General features: G+C 51.6%; 3 protein-coding genes across 3 annotated transcripts in view; all 3 read left to right on the plus strand.

Annotated features, from left to right (window-relative positions):
- The first annotated feature begins 1,378 nt into the window (after positions 1-1,378).
- Positions 1,379-2,908, plus strand: LOC139675370 (interferon lambda-3-like). The gene is made up of 4 exons (XM_071562985.1): positions 1,379-1,543; positions 1,811-1,885; positions 2,032-2,361; positions 2,813-2,908. Exons 1-4 carry the CDS (start codon positions 1,379-1,381, stop codon positions 2,906-2,908), a joined length of 666 nt encoding a protein of 221 aa, XP_071419086.1.
- Positions 2,909-7,312: 4,404 nt separating this feature from the next.
- Positions 7,313-8,593, plus strand: LOC139675371 (basic proline-rich protein-like). Its single transcript, XM_071562986.1, has one exon. The coding sequence runs from the start codon at positions 7,313-7,315 to the stop codon at positions 8,591-8,593; it is 1,281 nt and encodes a 426-aa protein (XP_071419087.1).
- UBE2F (ubiquitin conjugating enzyme E2 F (putative)) overlaps positions 7,438-18,116 on the plus strand; it is an 83,720-nt gene continuing 73,041 nt past the window's right edge. Inside the window, exons 1-2 of the mRNA XM_071562444.1 lie at positions 7,438-7,586; positions 10,870-11,002. Of these exons, the coding sequence (XP_071418545.1) occupies positions 10,885-11,002 (118 nt within the window). The 5' untranslated portion in view covers positions 7,438-7,586; positions 10,870-10,884. The remainder of the gene's footprint in view (positions 7,587-10,869; positions 11,003-18,116) is intronic.

Consider the following 18,116-nt stretch of genomic DNA (forward strand, 5'->3'; position numbering starts at 1 on the left):
TCCAAAGCAAGGGTTGGACTGGATGATGGCCAGAGATTCCAGGCCATCCCCATGACCACATCCATGCCACTCTGCCCACCCATGGGTGTATCTTCCCACACGCTTGCTCAAGACTTGCTTGGACTCTTTGAAATCAGCAGTTTGTTTCCAAATATGAACATTAAAAATCAGGTCCTCCTGCACCACTGCTCCTCTGTGTGTGGTTACCCTGTGAGACAGTGCAAAGTGCATTTATGCCTGTTACTGCCTTATTCTCTTTGCTTTAAAAAGACCAGGTATTGCTCTAATTTTCTGTATTTCATGCTTGATGAACACATGAAACTAAAAGCCCAGTAGCAATCGCAGGATGTTACCTCAAGAGCAGGACAGTTCACTGAATGGGGGCACCATTCCAGCTGTCAGTAGAGGTGTGTCAATACACCATATTTGTGTTTCCACGCTAAACAGGGAGGAAAACACAGCCAGCTCCAGTGACTTGTAGGGTGGCAGCCCCTCTCACCTCTGCCAGTCTCCCCTCACAACTCTGTGTCCCACCTGGGAAACATTAGGTGGAAATGCTTCTGCTTACACCCTTTTCCCTGCTTGGGTGGCAAGCCTGGTCCCCCAGGACAATACAGGCATAGAGGTCCTGCCTGCAGCCTGCACTGTGCAGTGCCTGCTCCGTGCTGCTGCCTTCGCCCCCTCCCAGTGATGGCCATTCCCATGGGCAAACAGGCATGGGCTCTGCTGCCGCTCAGGAGGCATCGAAACCCTCCTGGCCACCCCGAGCCTGCTGTCCCCGTGGGGCTCCATGCGCGGGGGTCTCTCGCAGCTCTCAGCGTGGTGCGGGGCTGGGTCGTGCCCAGGGAACTTGCCAGCACCTCTGTGCCACCCGGGGTGGCAGCAGCGTCCCCCTGCTCAGCCCCCTCGGAGAGTGCGCGCTGGAGGCAGCCCGAGCATCCATCCCCCGCATTGCCGGTGCGCTCGCCCTGTCGAGGCGGAGCACAGAGCAGGGCAGGTAACGGAGCAGGACGGGATTCCGGACAGCACGGCTTTCGCTTTCCCGTTTCTAGCTAGAGCTGCCAGGCCGTGGGTTTTCCTGCCAACCTGAAAGCGCAATCACACCGAGCAGGTGGAATAAAAAGCCGGGGAGATGGGGCAGCAAAGCACCCACAACGACCAGAGCAAAGCCAAGATAGAAAAGCAAGCAAAGCAGCTCCTCGGGACAGCCACCAACCCAGCAACTCCCCAGCCGAGTGAGTCACCTGTGGCATCTGTCAGGCATCTTTGCATCAGGAATTTAGCGCATCCCGCCCGGAGTTCTCTGGTTCATCCTCTCTGGCATTTTGCACCGAAGCCTCCTTAACCCATCGCTCACCGCCGAGCTCTCGTCATCAAAATGCTGTGTCTCCGCCTCACCCCACTGCCTGTGCTGGTGCTGGTGGTCAGCCTGGGGGCTGCCTTTCCCCATGAAGGAACCCCAGGGAAGGGCTGCAGCCTGTTCAGGTACAAGCAAGTCATATTCCAAGAGAGGCATGCTGTGGAGGAGATGCAAAAGGCGTTTGTAAGTATTGCTGGCAATGGGGGCTGTGGGCTGATGGGGGGCAAGCCAGAGGAGATGCTGAATTCGAGACCTGAGCGATAAGGTGGATGTTTTTTGCAGCAGTTTGGGGAGAAAGAGGTTGTTTTCCGAGGGAGTTTGGGGACATGAACGATGCTGGGCCAAACTTTGTCCTGTTTTCAAAGCCCAAATGGCTGGCCGGGCTTGCACAACATCGCCAGAAGTCACAGTGACAGTATTTCAGTCCTCTCTCTTGGTTTGTGCCCGCAGCGCAGCAACAGGCGGCTGAACCGCAACTGCAACACCTCGCTCTTGGATCGGAACTGGACATCGGCACACCTGTCGGTAAGAGCGAGGTGATGCTGTGACAAGAGGGTACACCTCTCCTGTCAGCCAGTCCCACCCCCACCCGCACCCCAACCAGGTCTTCCAGACCCCCATCCTCCAGCTCTGGTGCTTTGGGTGCCTAAGCAGGACGCTGCTGCCCACAGGTGCCTGACCGAGTGTTGCTGGTGGAAGCCGAGCTGAACTTCACCATCGCCATGCTGCAGCTCCCCGCTCGCCCCAGCTTCGCCAAGACGCGCCAGCGGCTCCTGCACGTCCTCAGCACAGCCCGGAAGGATCTGCAGGGCTGCGTGAGTGCCCCCCAAGCGCCCCTGCCCCGTGCCAGCTCAGCGGCCCCGGTGCTGTGGCAGCGCCGCGGGGCATCACTGGTCCTTACCCAGCCGCTTTCCTTGCAGGTGTCTCCTTCGCATCAGCCCTCCGAGGAACTGAGGCAGTGGCTGCACAACCTGCAGGTGGCCATGGGAACAGTAACGCAGGTCAGCGGGGCCAGGGGGTTTCGGGGTGTCAGCGCCCGCACGGCTGCTCCCCAACTGCAGTGCTAACCCGTGGGGGCTAACTCAGCAGGTCTGCGGACCCCCTAATGTTTGAGGAATTGATATGAAGCAGGTCAGAGTGTATTCTTGAATGAAAGCAGTTTGCAGTGCGCCCTTAAAGGGGACGAAAGCACCTGCAGAATGCAGGAGACCTTTTAGCCTGTAGAATGCTTCCATATATGCTTGGCTGAGCTGACTGACCCATTATGGGATGACACAGTGTGGGAGAAAGTACAAAAAAAGTGAAGTTGTAACTAAGAATAAAGTCCTTTATCCTCGGTCTATTCTGATCTAACTGCTGCCTGAGTTGTCTCTGCCTCCTCGATTGCCGCTAATCTACCTTACCTCGATGAAGAGTGAGCCCCACACTAACCCTCCCTTTCTCCCGCCGCAGGACTCCTCCAGCTGCCTGCGGGACTATGCCATCCGCCACCTCTTCGAAGTGCTGGGCGACCTGAACTGCGCTGCCCTGCAGGAGAAGTGCGCTTAGACCCCGCCAAGCCTCACCGGCCCCGAGGGATGCCCCAAGGGTCGGGAAAAACAACTTCCATTGCATCACTGCACTCTGCTCCCTATTTAAGCCTTTTTCTTACTGTTTTGAGCTCAGGGAACAGGTTTTTTTTTCACAGTCTCTTAAATTATTAAGGTTTATTATGTAGTTATAAGTGGCTCAGGAGGAGGTAAAGAATACCCTCCTGAAAGAACAGGAATGAACATATTTATGAGATATCTTTGTTTTTATGGTTTTCAAAATGTTTTTAAGGAAATCTATTTCTTTACCTGCTATTTATTACAGAGTATTTTATGCGTATTTTTCTGTATAAATTATTTTCTTACAAGGCATTTAATATGAAAAATAAAATAGATACTATAAACACACAAGCTGTCATCATGTTTTTACTACACTTTGCTGTAATACAACAGGTCAGGTATGGCATGCACATCCGTACAAGGACATTGTCCAAATGAAACCTCATTCCATTTGGTTTGAGGACAGGGAGGGAAAAATGCCTGAGTGTTGGGTGCTTAGGGCAGCTTTAATAGATTTTATCACCTGGCCATGCCCCATTTGCTGCCACCTGATGGCAGGAGCAGCACCCGAGGCAATGAAAACCCATCAGGAGGGAAATGCCCCTGGACCAACAGGACAGACAGGCAGGAAAAGCCCCAGAGGTGTATCTGGAATGGCACATGGATTCCTGGGTTTGGTTACAGCGAGGTACAGCTGATCCCTCAAAAATTAGGCTGCTGCAAGGCTTTGCCTGTGTGTCCATGGACTCCCAGGAAAAGGCAGATAACACCAACGCCTGCCTTGGGACCCCTTCCCTGGCCCTGCTCACAAGTTCACCCCTCAGTTGTGAAGCCTTGTAAGAAATCCCTCCCTATGGAGCCTATGTACAGCCAACATCAGGCAGGGGAGGTTGTTTTGATGCAGGAAGGGGATTTGATTTTTAATTTTCACATTTTATAGATTTTAGGAACACAGTAGCTGTAGCAAAGTGGATCTAGTGTGTTAATATCTCTAGCAGCTTGAGTTTAATGTCTTTCTATCGCTACCCCATCCCAAAACAGTAAGCTCAAATTCCTTTAGCTGTTTAGTATTTTTTTAAAGCAGAAAGTTGAATATCAAAAGGAGACATAAACACAGGGCAGAGTGACCCAGAAGTCAGAACACTGGAAAAACTCCAGAAGTCTGAGGAAGAGGAGAACTGATGAAGAGGAGGTCTCACCAACCCCCGACTCAAATCCTGAGGGGTGGGAAAAAGTTGAACTGGAGATGTGCAATGATTGGATAGATCATATTATAAAAGCCATGGAAATTAGAGCTTGTTGATGTGTTCCTGGGTGCTCATTAAAGCCACTGCTCTCTTATCCCCTACCAAAATGGGCTGGAGTCTTTTTTACAGACTTTTCAGGCAACAGATTTTAGAACATTACTGGCTTAAAGTGCTGTACTGTGATAGCCAAACAATACATGGATCTGGAAAGAAAAGCCTAAGGAGAGAAGATGGTGTTTATTCATCCCCCAAAATAGATGTATTTAGATTATCCTGCTCTCATTAAGGTATCTATCAAGGCATTGTGAAACCCAGCTGCTGTGACACGGCGTGTGATGCCACTGCACCTGGGAGGGAGGCGCAGGGCTACGGCACAGCTGCTCCAGGGAAGGGAATCAGCCCCATTCCTGAACAGCAGGAGCATCTCAGCTCTATTCCCCGAGCAGAAGGTGAGGGCAGAAATCACTCCCAGGAACAGCAGTCCTTCTTTGGGATGAAGTTCAACAAGGCCAAGTGCAGGTCCTGCCCTTTGGCCACCCCAACCCCCTGCAGCGCTCCAGGCTGGGCACAGAGTGGCTGGAGAGCAGCCAGGCAGAGGGACCTGGGGGGACTGAGGGACAGGAAGCTCAAGAGGAGCCACCAGTGTGGCCAGGTGGCCAAGAAGGCCAAGGGGATCCTGGCCTGGATCCAAACTAGCATGGCCAGCAGGCCCAGGGCAGTGACCCTTCCCCTGGACTCTGCCTTGGGGAGGCCACACCTTGAGTGTTGTGTTCAGTTCTGGGCCCCTCAGTTGAGGCAAGAGATTGAGGGGCTGGAGCGGGGCCAGAGAAGAGCAACGAGGCTGGAGAAGGGACTGGAGCACAAGTGCTGTGGGGAGAGGCTGAGGGAACTGGGGGTGTTTAGCCTGGAGAAGAGGAGGCTCAGAGGTGACCTCGGCACTGTCTGGAACTGCCTGAAGGGAAGTTCTGGCCAGGTGGGGGTTGGTCTCTTCTCCCAGGCACTCAGCAATAGGACAAGGGGGCACGATGGGCTCAAGCTCTGCCAGGGGAAATTGAAGTTGGAGAGTAGAAAAAACTTGTTTGCAGAGAGAGTGCTCAGGCATTGGAATGGGCTGCCCAGAGAGGGGGTGGATTCCCCATCCCTGGAGGTTTTTCAGCTGAGCTTGGCCGTGGCACTGAGTGCCATGATCTGGTAAAGGGACTGGAGTTGGCCCAAGGGTTGGACTTGATGATCTCGGAGGTATTTTCCAACCCAATTGATTCTGGTGGCCAAATGGCAGGACCTGCACTTGGCCTTGTTGAACTCCATCCCATTGCAATCAGCCCATCTCTCCAGTCTCTCCAGATCCCTCTGCAGAGCCCTCCTGCCTTCCAGCAGGTCGACACTCCCTCCCAGCTTGGTGTCAGCAGTAAATTTGCTGAGGATGGACTCAATCCCCTCATCTAAATCATCACTAAAGATGTTAAACAGGACTGGACCGAACACTGACCCCTGGGGACACCACTGGTGACCAGCTGGACACAGCCCCGTTCACCAGCACCCTCTGGGCCCTCCAGCCAGCTCCTGACCCAGCAGAGGGTACATCTGTCCAAGCCATGGGCTACCAGCTTTTCCAGGAGTATATTGGTTAAAACTTGGCTGTAATAATGCCAAGGTCATGGGTTCAATCCCTTCTGTGGGCCATTGACTTGAGAGTTGGACTCGATGATCCTTGTGGGTCCTTTCCAACTCAGAATAGCCTGTGATCTGTGATTATGGGAGACAGTGTCAAAGGCCTTGCTGAAGTCCAGGCAGACACATCCACAGCCTTCCCCTCATCCAACACGTGGGTCACCTGATCAGAAAAGGAGATCAGGTTGGTCAGACAGGACCTGCCCCTCCTAAACCCCTGCTGGCTGGGTCTGATCCCTTGTCCACCCTGAAGGTGCCGTGTGATTGCACTCAGGATGATCTGCTCCATAACCCTGCCAGGCACCGAGGTCAGGCTGGCAGGCCTGGAGTTGCCCTGACAATTGTTGTTTTAATCCTGTCTGGGTGTGTTGCTGTTTGCTACAGGCTCAGTGTAACTTATATTGATTTATGTTGCATCTGAACCACCCCCCTTTTCACAGCTTCATACAGGGACCCCTCAAGGACTTTACCCCTTCTCCATAACATCATAATGGTCTTCACTAAGTTTTTAATCAGACCTTTGCTAACTTCATATTTTATATAATTGTTTTATTTTAGCTTGTACCTTAGTTTGCCAGTTATCTTAACCATGCAGAGCTTTAGACAAAGAGGAATTTAACCCTGCAGCTGTAAAATGAACTTTAAGAAATAAACCAAAACCTTGTTTAGATTAAAGCTGTATGAAATAAATCAGAAAACCTGTCTAGGTTGGAGGCCTGAAGCTGTAATATTATTCAGTTAAAAGGAGCTGCAGAGGTAAGAACAGCCCATTAGATCTGTTAAAAGTCACCCAAACTAAACTGCTTGACTTTGGGGAGGGGTTTCAGTTGTAACTAAGAATATAAACCTGGAAACACAAACATCTTGTTGACATGTCTTTGGTGGAATTATCCCCCATATTCCCAGTGCTGAATAAAAGGAAGAATTTTGTTCTGTTCTACTGGATTTGATTGTTTCTTAATTCAGGCTCTAAAGGGGATAGTAAGATAATGCAATTTATTAAACGGGCTGCCCAGGGAGGTGTTGGAGTTCCCATCCCTGGAGGTGTTTGAGGAAAGGCTGGCCACGGATCTGGTTGCCATGGGTTGGATCAACGATAGCAGAGGCCTTTTCCAACCTATTTGAGATTCTGTTAACCAAAAGTGAGAAAATCCATCCTGCGGACAGACAGCTTAGCTTGAAGACCTCAGCTCCCCTCGGGCACTGCGAGGCCCCGGGTGCTGTGGCTCTGAGGGGGGTCCGGCCATGGCGGCGCCGCCTGAGGGGTCTGTGGCGGCCCTGAGGGAGATCTGGCCATGGCGGCGCCGCCTGAGGGGTCTGTGGCGGCCCTGAGGGAGATCCGGCCATGTCGGGGCCGCCTGAGGGGTCTGTGGCGGCCCTGAGGGAGGTCTGGCCATGGCGGCGTCGCCTGAGGGGTCTGTGGCGGCCCTGAGGGAGATCTGGCCATGGCGGCGCCACCTGAGGGGTCTCTGCCAGCCCAAGATGGCGCCGCCCTCCCGGCCGAGAGCGGGCAGCGCGCGCCATCGCCACATCTCGCGAGAGCCCCGCGGGCGCACTGCCCAGCCCCACCCGCGCTCTCGCGAGATCCCCCCTCGAGGAGGGAGGGGAGGAGGAGGAAGGAGAGGAGGAAGAAAGAGCCCGAAGGAGCCGCTGCTCCTGCCCGGGCCGGCGCCGGGGATGGTGTTGGCAGCGGCAGCCGGGCCCTGACGCCGCGCTCAGGTACGTGCGGGCCGCCCCCCTCCGCTCAGAGCCCTCCGAGTTCGGGCCTGGCCCCTCCCGGTGCTGCCACCGCTCCCGGCCCGACCCTGCCGTGCCGACCTCCCCCCCGGGCCCTGCCGTGCCGATCCCCCCCGGGCCCTGCTGTGCCGACCCCCCCCTCCGGGCCCTGCTCTGCCGACCTCCCTCCGGGCCCTGCTCTGCCGATCCCCGGGCCCTGCTGTGCCGACCCTCCTCCGGGCCCTGCTGTGCCGACCCTCCTCCGGGCCCTGCTGTGCCGACCCCCCCCCCTCTGGGCCCTGCCGTGCCGACCCCCCCCTTCCGGGCCCTGCTCTGCCGACCCCCCCCCTCCGGGCCCTGCTCTGCCGACCCCCCCCCTCCGGGCCCTGCTCTGCCGACCCCCCCCCCTCCGGGCCCTGCTCTGCCGACCTCCCCCCCGGGCCCTGCTCTGCCGACCCCCCCACTCCGGGCCCTGCTCTGCCGACCCCCGCCCCCGGGCGCTGCTCTGCCGACCCCCCCACTCCGGGCGCTGCTCTGCCGACCCCCCCACTCCGGGCGCTGCTCTGCCGACCCCCCCACTCCGGGCGCTGCTCTGCCGACCCCCCCACTCCGGGCGCTGCTCTGCCGACCCCCCCACTCCGGGCGCTGCTCTGCCGACCCCCCCACTCCGGGCCCTGCTCTGCCGACCCCCCCACTCCGGGCCCTGCTCTGCCGACCCCCCCCCCTCGGGCCCTGCTCTGCCGACCCCCCCCCCCCCGGGCCCTGCTCTGCCGACCCCCCCTCCTCCGGGCCCTGCTCTGCCGACCCCCGCCCCCGGGCGCTGCTCTGCCGACCTCCCCCCCGGGCGCTGCTCTGCCGACCTCCCCCCCGGGCCCTGCTGTGCCGACCCCCCCCGGGCCCTGCTGTGCCGACCCTCGGAACACAGCGATCCCCCCGCGCCTGCCGAGGGGCCTCCGCTCCTGGGGGAGCTGGAGAATTCCCGGGGCTCTCACGCCCTTCCCCGTAAATAAGCGCAGCTCCCCCTCCCTGCGCTGCCTCCCCGGGGTCTGCAGTGCGGGAACTTCCCTTGGGCTGTTGGGAGCTTCCTTGCTGTGCCCCGTTGGAATTTGGGGTGTGTTGAAGCGAGTAATTTCTTTTCCACAGTGGTCAGGCTTCTCTTGAGTTTCCCGGTTTTCTAGGACAGGCTATAAAAGTATTTAGGCATTTAATGCCCATGGAAGTTGACTTAATTTGGAAATGGCACCTCAAAGGTGGGGGGGTTTTGGAAGTGAGAGCATGCCTGCAATTTACAGATTTTTTTTCTTTTTTTTTTATTTAGATCCCTGTTCACGACTTCCCAGACTGCCCTACTCCCCACTTCCTTTTCCTTTCAAAGCAGCTGTTGTTTTTCCCTTTTCCAAGGAAAAAAAAGACTGTGTTGTCTCCTTATTTTTTCTTTAGGGGTAGCAGGACAAATAAACTTTGGCACGTTTCAGTTGAGCCAGATGGATTTTACATTTACCCCGAACTTACTTTTGTTTTTAAATATGTTTTGAAGTTCACACACCCCTCTTTGTCAGCCTCAGAGCTCTTGACCTTCCATGGATCTCACCAGAGTTTCACACTGTTAGGGACTGTTGTGAGGTGTTCTCCCATTTTTAAGGTCTGGTTGCTCACTTACCTGTTATATTCTTCTCAACCCCCAAGAAGGGATTATATCCTGACTTTTTGCAGGCTTTTCCCCCCTTTTATTTGGTTGAATTAATTCATGTGATTAAAGGATAAATGTTTTCTCCTACCATTTTAGTGGTGATGGGGCCTGAAGGGCTTGGATCTTGTCAGCATTAGAATCATAGAATGGATTGGGTTGGAAAAGACCCCCGAGATCATCAAGTCCAACCCTTGGGCCAACTCCAGTCCCTTTACCAGATCATGGCACTCAGTGCCACGGCCAAGCTCAGCTGAAAAACCTCCAGGGATGGGGAATCCACCCCCTCTCTGGGCAGCCCATTCCAATGCCTGAGCACTCTCTCTGCAAAGAAGTTTTTTCTGCTCTCCAACTTCAATGTCCCCTGGCAGAGCTTGAGCCCATCGTGCCCCCTTGTCCTATTGCTGAGTGCCTGGGAGAAGAGACCAACCCCCACCTGGCCAGAACTTCCTTTCCTGTGTCCTGGGAGCTGCCTCAGAGCTCACTTCCTACTATTAAAGCATTGTCCCAGTGATCCCTCCCCTTTCTCTTTTTTATTTCTATCTTTTGGCCAGCTGAAAAGCAGCTGTGAGTGTTGTCCTGTGGGCTGTGGGTGGGGATGGCTGGAGCAGAGTGCCTGGCAGGGGTGTTTGCACAGCAGTTCCTCTGAAGGAGCAATGTCAAGCAGGGCAGTGGGATTGTAAGCACTGATGGAAGCCTGACCTTTCTGCTGCAAAACTGAACTTCCCCCTGGCCTAACGTGCTGCTGCTCTCTCAGTTTTCACAGCCCAAACAAAATCATTGTTCAGGTACTCTGGGCCGTCCTCCCCTTGAGTCTCAGTCCTGTAGCTGGTGCAGCTTGTTTGTGTTTGAGAACACCGTGTGTGATAGGGGGGTTCTACAGCTGATGGGAAAGTGAGGCTGAGCACCGTAGAGAGTTCAGAAAACAGTATCTTTATGAACAGGAGTGACTGAATAGCAGGAACTCAAAGAGAAGGGAGAGAGGAGGGAGACTAAAGCACCAAGCCCAAACGTGTAAGCACCCCAGTCACCAGAGCTGCTCACATAAGGTCGTCCTACCAACTCAGGACACTCCCCCAAGGCAGGGGCTACATCCTCTAGGCATTGGCACACAGCAGGTGTCCCTGCTGGCTTTTTTGGGGGAAAAAACTACCAATGCCAAGAGCACCAGCCATCTCACCCTTCCCTTTGAGCCTCCTGGAGACTCTGCCCAGGGAGATGAGGCCTCCACCCCCACCAGGAGGAGGTCACAGACCCTGCTGCTCACTCTCGCTCACTTTTTTTTTTCTCCTCTCTCTTCCTCCTTGCTCCCCCCCATCAGCTCTCCAACCAGTAGAAGAGACTCAAGTAACTGTAGTTTATGCAAACTCTCTCTTCAAGGACGAGGCCTTCACTCTCAGCTTTTGTTCCCTGGAACTTGGCAGGAAAAGGATAAACCTTTTCACAGGTGGCAATGGCAAAAACACAGACCAAAATGCCACAGTTTTAATTCCCGACACACCTTGGTAGTTCATTCCTTATTCAACTCCTGTGAGTTGTTTCCGTGCTCCACAGCAGTGCCTGGTGTCTGGTGATGGGTTTGCTCCCTGTGTGCTGCAGGTGGAGGCAGCAGTGATGCTCACGCTGGCCAGCAAGCTGAAGAGGGACGATGGCGTCAGGGGACCCCGTGCGGCCAACCCAGCGTCCGACTCCACCCGGAGGGTGTCTGTGCGAGACAAGCTGCTGGTTAAAGGTGACTTGCATTGAAGTGCTTGGGGATTTACAGTTTGCAGGGGGGTTGCCAGTAAACAAATTGCATATGAATTTCTGGATCTGGAGAGACTGGAGAGATGGGCTGATTACAATGGGATGGAGTTCAACAAGGCCAAGTGCAGGTCCTGCCCTTTGGCCACCCCAACCCCCTGCAGCGCTCCAGGCTGGGCACAGAGTGGCTGGAGAGCAGCCAGGCAGAGGGACCTGGGGGGACTGAGGGACAGGAAGCTCAAAAGGAGCCACCAGTGTGCCCAGGTGGCCAAGAAGGCCAATGGGATCCTGGCCTGGATCCAAACTAGCATGGCCAGCAGGCCCAGGGCAGTGACCCTTCCCCTGGACTCTGCCTTGGGGAGGCCACACCTTGAGTGTTGTGTTCAGTTCTGGGCCCCTCAGTTGAGGCAAGAGATTGAGGGGCTGGAGCGGGGCCAGAGAAGAGCAACGAGGCTGGAGAAGGGACTGGAGCACAAGTGCTGTGGGGAGAGGCTGAGGGAGCTGGGGGTGTTCAGCCTGGAGAAGAGGAGGCTCAGAGGTGACCTCAGCACTGTCTGGAACTGCCTGAAGGGAAGTTCTGGCCAGATGGGGGTTGGTCTCTTCTCCCAGACAATCAGCAGTAGAATAAGAGGACATGTGCTTCAGCTCTGCCAGGGGAGGTTCAGGTTGGATATCAGGAAGAAGTTCTTTGCAGAGAGAGTGCTCAGACATTGGAATGGGCTGCCCAGAGAGGGGGTGGATTCCCCATCCCTGGAGGTGTTTAAGGTGAGACTGGGTGTGACACTGAGTGCCATGGGTTGGTGATCACAGTGGGGTTGGACCAAGGGTTGGACTTGATGATCTTGGGGGTCTTTTCCAACCCAATCCATTCTGTGATTCTCTGATTTTTAAAACAGCTTTTGATTCACCTTAGGATTACCACTGGAGGGTTTGCACTGTCATACATCTCATCTCCAACAGCTCTTTGCCTGTAGGACACTTATTTTCATTGTGAAAACCAATTCAAGTGTCCTCCTTACTCTGCTGAAAAATTATCTCATCATCAGGAACTGTGTCATCAATTAAAACATCATAAAAATTGCCAGAAGTGTCACTAAATGTATAGGAGGAGAATATCAGCAGTAGTACATATTTGTCTTGATAGGAAGGTGTTTTTTGAGCAAAAACATAATTGCCTGTGATAGGAAAAAACATCAGAAGTGTAGCAGGAGTATTCCAGTAGTCTTTAATAGTATAGGTCAGAGGCAACAAAGCTTGTAAAGCTTAAAAAAGCAATGCAAGGAGATATTTTTGTAGGCCTGGAGTCACTAGAAGGTGAGTATGAAGCTGTGAGTAAAAAGACAGTGCTCATTTTTGTTTTGCAGTGTGGTGTGTTCTGAGAAGGCTGTTACTTGCTGATGGCATAAAAGCCCCAGACTTTTACTTGGTGGTAGTTCTGGGTAAATGGAGTAGTTTGTGAGATGACAGTGAAACAATTTTATGGTAAAATGGGGGACAGCTCTTGCTTTTTCTTTTTCCTGTAGCATAGTTAACAATCCATAGATCCTGCCACTTTGCAGTTACTGTGGGCTTAAACTCAGGTTTGCTCCCTCTGGTAGTAGTTGAGAGTTTCAGTGCTTGAGCTGTGCAGTGCTCTGGTGACAAGGACTGTGTTGTTTAGGTGGGTGTTTGTGCTGAAGATCAATAGCAAATGTACTGCTGTGGATGTGGAAACTGCCACTGTGAATGTACATGCCAGTGAAAGGAAACTCACGTTTCCTGGTGTTGTTTCAGCATGATTTGAGACTGACAGGGCTGTGTTTGACTGATGCTACCTAAGTAGGGTAAATTGTGTCACTAACTGTACTGTAGCAAGGTGTCTCTGCAAGTGCTGCTGCCTCAGGGCACTGGGAAGAGCATCCACGAGACTGTAGGAATGTTCTAGTCACAATTGTCTCCCTGTGTAGGTCTGAGGACAAGGAAGTTTAATAACTGTGGTGTGGTCATTCTTGAAAAGAACTTGCTTGAGACTTCCAGTTTGGAAATCCTGAGTTAACTCCAGTTCCGAGGGAGGAGGATTCAGGCAGGAGGGATAAGCTCTGTAATCAGGCCAAGCTACAAAGCCAAGTGACTAAATATATATAATCTGAGATTTTTCCTAACCCACAGGTGTAGATTTGAGGGGAAGAGAGCAGTGTAATATAAATGCACTTCAACTGTAGTGCTTGGTATAGTGGGAGGTACCATAAGAAATTTTACTGTCATGTTTTTGATTTTTAGGGCTAAAACCTTACCAAAGTCTGCAGGGAGGAAGTGAATCTGAGCTGTGGAAAATGAGTATTGATGCTGTAATTGCTATGGCTGCATCAGCAAACCAGCATAGACCCAAGTATTGAATGAGCTGGGTCCCAAACTGACAAATGTTAGAGCACGTCACTGCTCCTGTGCCTCTGACAAGGGCTGGGTGCTGGATCCTGGTCTGGGTGTGCATGGAATTTGTATCCCTGCTGTGGAATGGGTGGCTTGGGTCACTTAGAGCACTGTCAAAGGTGCAGTGAAAATGGGCTTTAGTATAAATTTGCAGAAGCACAAACAAGTTTGGTGCCAAGGTTTATGCTGCTTCTCAGTGCATGGATGATGCATATAAAGGGAAATCAGGTTAGAATCCACTGAGGGTGATTGAATGACAAGAGTGAGGGGGAGGTGAGGGAGACCCTTGGCTGAGTCTCAACTCCTCTCCAGGGAGGAGTCTCAGTGTGGCTGGATCCAGGGTTAGGACTGGACTCAGCCAACAGTTTATGTCCAAAGCATTTAGCAGCACTTAATGATAAAAGCACTTAAATGTTTTATTAATCACTAACCAGTTATAAACAGCAATATTCTAGATTTAAGATAGTACCATGTTTACTGTATTACAGTGTGTCAAGTCAGTGCACACACATATATAAATACAATTATAGACAGATGTACAAGGGTAACACACACACATATGGATATCTATGCATGCAAGTGTATCCCTATTAAAAAATTCCCCTCCAGGACCAGTGAAATACTCATCTTTAATGCCTTTTTGGAAACTACTGAAATTGCCTGAAATTTGTGTGAGGGTGATACCATTTCACTGGGGCCAGAATTCAGATATGGAATGTTCCAAAGCTGTCAGGGGATGACTGATTGTTCCCACTCTCATCTCCCACCTTGTCAAGGCAGCAGGAGCTCCTGGTGCTGTCAGTGCTGCTCCCACCTTAGCCTTGCAGGAGTTCCTGGGAGATGTAAGGAATGCTTCACCTGGGAGCTCTTGCACAAAGGCCAAGGCCTGATAAGAGTTACTGAAATTGTAGAGCAAGCCAGAGGTACAGGGGGGGCATCAATCCTGGTGCTCTCTCAAAAGAGTTGCAGAGACAGCTGTCAGTGTGGTTAGAATGGTTTCTGGTCTGAAATGGGAACTGACAGTAGAATCAGACCATTCCAGTACAACTCCACTGAAAGTTAGAGGGAAATCCAGTAGCCAGTGTGAGAAACTGCTTGGGGAAATTTGCTTTTAAGCTGCTCTTTAAGCAAAATGTAGAGCATTTGTCTATCAGAGTTTCTAGAATTTGCTCCTGCACTTTATGGTGGATCAGCAGCATCTGTGATGTTGAGGACTGAGTGAAGGGGAGTTTCTGATGCTGACAGTGTTTTAGGTCATGTAGAGATCTGCAGGGGTGTTTGTGGGGAGTGCAGAGCTGCCTGCTAAAGGTGTGTGTACAGCAGAGGTGCTGCTGCATCTGCACCAGTGCCAGGGCCCTTTATTGCTTGATTGTGTGGAACTGTAACAGCCCAGCTGAACTCCAGGCTGTTGTATTTCATCACAAAGGAAGTAGGAGCCTGGAAGAGCAGTTGTAAGTACAAGTTGTTACTGGTGTGTGTTTAGGCTGGAGTTACCAAACAAACAGGTGACAGATGCAGAGTGGGTGAAAAGCTCAATAATGTCAGTCTCCTGACAATGGTGAATTAAAAATAATCTGTTTTATGTAAAAGCAGAGAAATCCTAACCATGAGTAAGGGAAGAGCAGGAAATGAGCAGAGGCTCAGGCTGTTCTGTCTGTGGTGAAGCACCACTGTCCTGATCCACAGTAAACTGGTGATAGGCCTAAATTCTGCAGACAGATGGCTGCCAGCTTTGCTCTGGGTATTGCCCAGACAGTGTCTGGTTTTTCTCTGGAGGTAAATTAAACACAGTCTTGTTTGTGTTGATGAGAACTCCAGTCCAGGAGGGCAATACAGGATCTCTTTGAAAGATGTGTTGTCACCCTGATAACCCTGCAGTGCTCAAATCTGTTGTGTGCACTGACTGCTAAACAGATCAATGCCATTTTGATTAAGGGTAGGTGACCATGACCCAGCCACTGATAAGTGTAGATTGTGCTTGCAAACTTTAAAATCTGGCACAGACCAACTCCATGCTGCCTTAAGGTAGGAAGAATAAGTGACAATTTAGGTATGATGTCAGCTGTTTGCACCATATGGATGGGAAGAAGAATCTCAGTTGGCATTTGAAATAGCATTGTCAGGTGCTGTCCTTGGTTTTAGTGATGGGCTCAGGTTAAACAGGTTTTTTTACACTTCTGTAAAAGCTACTCTTAAACTATTGGTGCCCTTTGTTAGTTTTTCTAAGCCATTCCTTTGATTGTTTATATGTCCAGTGTTGTGCTATATTCAGGTATCAATCATGGTGCTTGTTTTCTGGGGTTATTTCTTGGACATACCATGAATGGAAATATTTCTATCCATAAAGTTTTATTTAGGGAGGTAATTCTGAGACAGGTGGATATTCATGATGCCTAAGAATTTAATGTAATTTTAGAAAGTTTTAGAATCATAGAGTCTCAGCTGAGTTACTCTGATGTTACGTGTCCATATTAAGTGCCTTTCTCACGAGTTGGGAGCTGCTTTCAGGCCTTGTCAAGGCCAAGATGTTTTTTGAGCAGACACCTGCAAGATAACAGGAGACAAACAACAGGAGAAGGCCCAACTGCCCCCCCTGGAAGAAGGGACAGGATAACAGGCCTTTTGGGTGGGCATTAAAGAGAAATGAGAATCCTGATTGGATGTTAAAAGGGGGTATAAAACCCCTGAAACTTCCTGACCTAGGGGTCAACCCCCCCCCCGAGTTTGAAAGTGGAAGCCTCTACTAATAAAACCCTGTATCTTTCTCCATTAACTTGTCTTCAGTGTGTCTGTTCACAGGGAAACGTGATCCAGGGGCATCATTCACTTCCTGCTGTTTCTCCTCTGGAGTGTAAAAGCCGTGGCTGTTAAATAGGATTTGGCAGCAGCCTGTCCCCTGCTGATACCTCAGCAGCTGATGGAGCACATTTGGGAGTGCAGCAGGGCACACATGTCTGGGGTGAGAGCACACTGGTGGCTCTGGGCTGAAACAGGAAGGCACAGGTGTCAGGACCCGCTCCTGGGAAGGGGCCGGGGGTAACCTGGGTTGTTATGAATCATTCCCTTTGGAGTGGATTAAAGTGAAACGACACTAAATAATCGGTGTTTATTTAACAATTCCGTGTAGTGTGGCATAGAAGATAACCTTAGTGGGGGGGGGAAATATGCCCAGGGGGAAGCAAGACAGGAGAAGAGTCCAGGACAGCAAGGGAAAAGAAGAGAGAAGGTAGAATGAAAAGGCTACACCGTCACCGCCCAGGGATCCAGCGTTGCATCTCAGCAGTCCTGCAGGCGGCGGGGGCCAGGAACAGAACCCACCCAAATTCCCAAAGTCACCAGTCCATTTTTATACCCTCAGCATGCCCTCTGCACCTCCCCCCGAGGCAGGGGGTTGTTTTTCACAGCCGGGCTGTGAACCCCCATCTTCACCGGGTTCAGGTGAAGGGCAGGGCAACGGCTCTTCTTGCCTCTTCAGGGCTCGAGCACCGGAGGAAGGGATGGGCCCAACTGCCCATCAGGGGTATAATGCAAAAGTCAAAAGCCTGCAAAGTCTCTTAGAATGCATAAATCATTAACCGGTTCAGTCTCTGACAACAGGCAAACATCCATCAGCTGGAATCACTGAGGGCACGGGTGTCTGAGGGCGTGGGAGGGCAAGGGCTGGTCATTCAGGCTGCCAGTTCATGGGGAGAGGCCTTGTGGCCCAGGAGGGTGGTTGGAGGGAGCCCAGGCAGTGACTAACGTGTTTCAAGACAGGTCAGGTGCAGGAAATATGAACAGCTGCAGAAAACAGAAAGCAAAGACTGATGAGAGGAAGAGGAACAGACAGAAATGGTGCTTGAAGGGGGTCTGCTGTCTCACCTACCTGTGAGAGAGGCTCTGATAAAGCACACAAAGTTCAGTGTGACTTGTGTGCATCTGTTTTCACTCTATTTTCCATATAGGCTCAGGTGGAGAGGAAGGCTCTAATTTTGTAGGCCTAGTGCCCAGGTTTAAATAAAGCAAGCACTGCACTTGCTTGAGCAGCTTTTATTTTGTTCAGTGTTGCAGAGGCAATTTGTGATGTTCTGCTCATCTCCCAGGGGCTCTTCATTAATTTGGAAACAAGGGCCATGTGACTGCTGCTCCAGGATGCTGGACTGGAAAGGGAGATCCTTTCTGAAAACTTGAAAGGGACTGAGAGCAAGTCCAAGTGATAGTTAAAATTAATATTGTGTACTATGGGTGGCTACTAAACTGAATTCAAGATGGAGAGCATGTCAGGGGGGCAGTGGTAGTTTATGTAGTGTATGTTTATGGATCACAAAGGTTGCCCTTTAAACTATGTCCTTTGTAATGCATCATCATTCAGGTTGTTATCACCAGTACTGGTTTGATTGTGACAGCCTGAAATAACTTACTGTATAAGAAAATGAGTTAACTTTTTTTTTCCTCAGTTGTCTTGGACATTTGTGGTTTCCCAGCAGATTTATGCAATCAGAAGATGTTTCAGGTGTGCCTTAGTGTAAGCCTGGGAGAATGGAAGTGGGAAGCTGGTTGTGAAAGTGAGTTTCATGTGCATTGGCACTAAAAATGAGGAGAATCCATGTATGTGCTTTCTTCTAGCCTTCAGAATAGTAAAATCCTCCTCACAGTGGCAGGTGAGGAGAACTGAGAGGGGAGAAAATACTTCCAAGAATTAAAAACTCCCTGCA

The sequence above is a fragment of the Pithys albifrons genome, chromosome 8 (genome assembly GCF_047495875.1).
Source record: "Pithys albifrons albifrons isolate INPA30051 chromosome 8, PitAlb_v1, whole genome shotgun sequence".
Lineage (NCBI taxonomy): Eukaryota > Metazoa > Chordata > Aves > Passeriformes > Thamnophilidae > Pithys > Pithys albifrons.

Excerpts from the sequence above, each read along its gene's own strand:
- LOC139675370 (XM_071562985.1), top strand. The coding sequence starts at position 1,379 with ATGCTGTGTCTCCGCCTCACCCCACTGCCTGTGCTGGTGCTGGTGGTC. Across the intron at positions 1,544-1,810 it reads AGGAGATGCAAAAGGCGTTT|CGCAGCAACAGGCGGCTGAA; the intron begins GTAAGTATTGCT and ends TTGTGCCCGCAG. Across the intron at positions 2,362-2,812 it reads CCATGGGAACAGTAACGCAG|GACTCCTCCAGCTGCCTGCG; the intron begins GTCAGCGGGGCC and ends CTCCCGCCGCAG.
- LOC139675371 (XM_071562986.1), top strand. The coding sequence starts at position 7,313 with ATGGCGGCGCCACCTGAGGGGTCTCTGCCAGCCCAAGATGGCGCCGCC.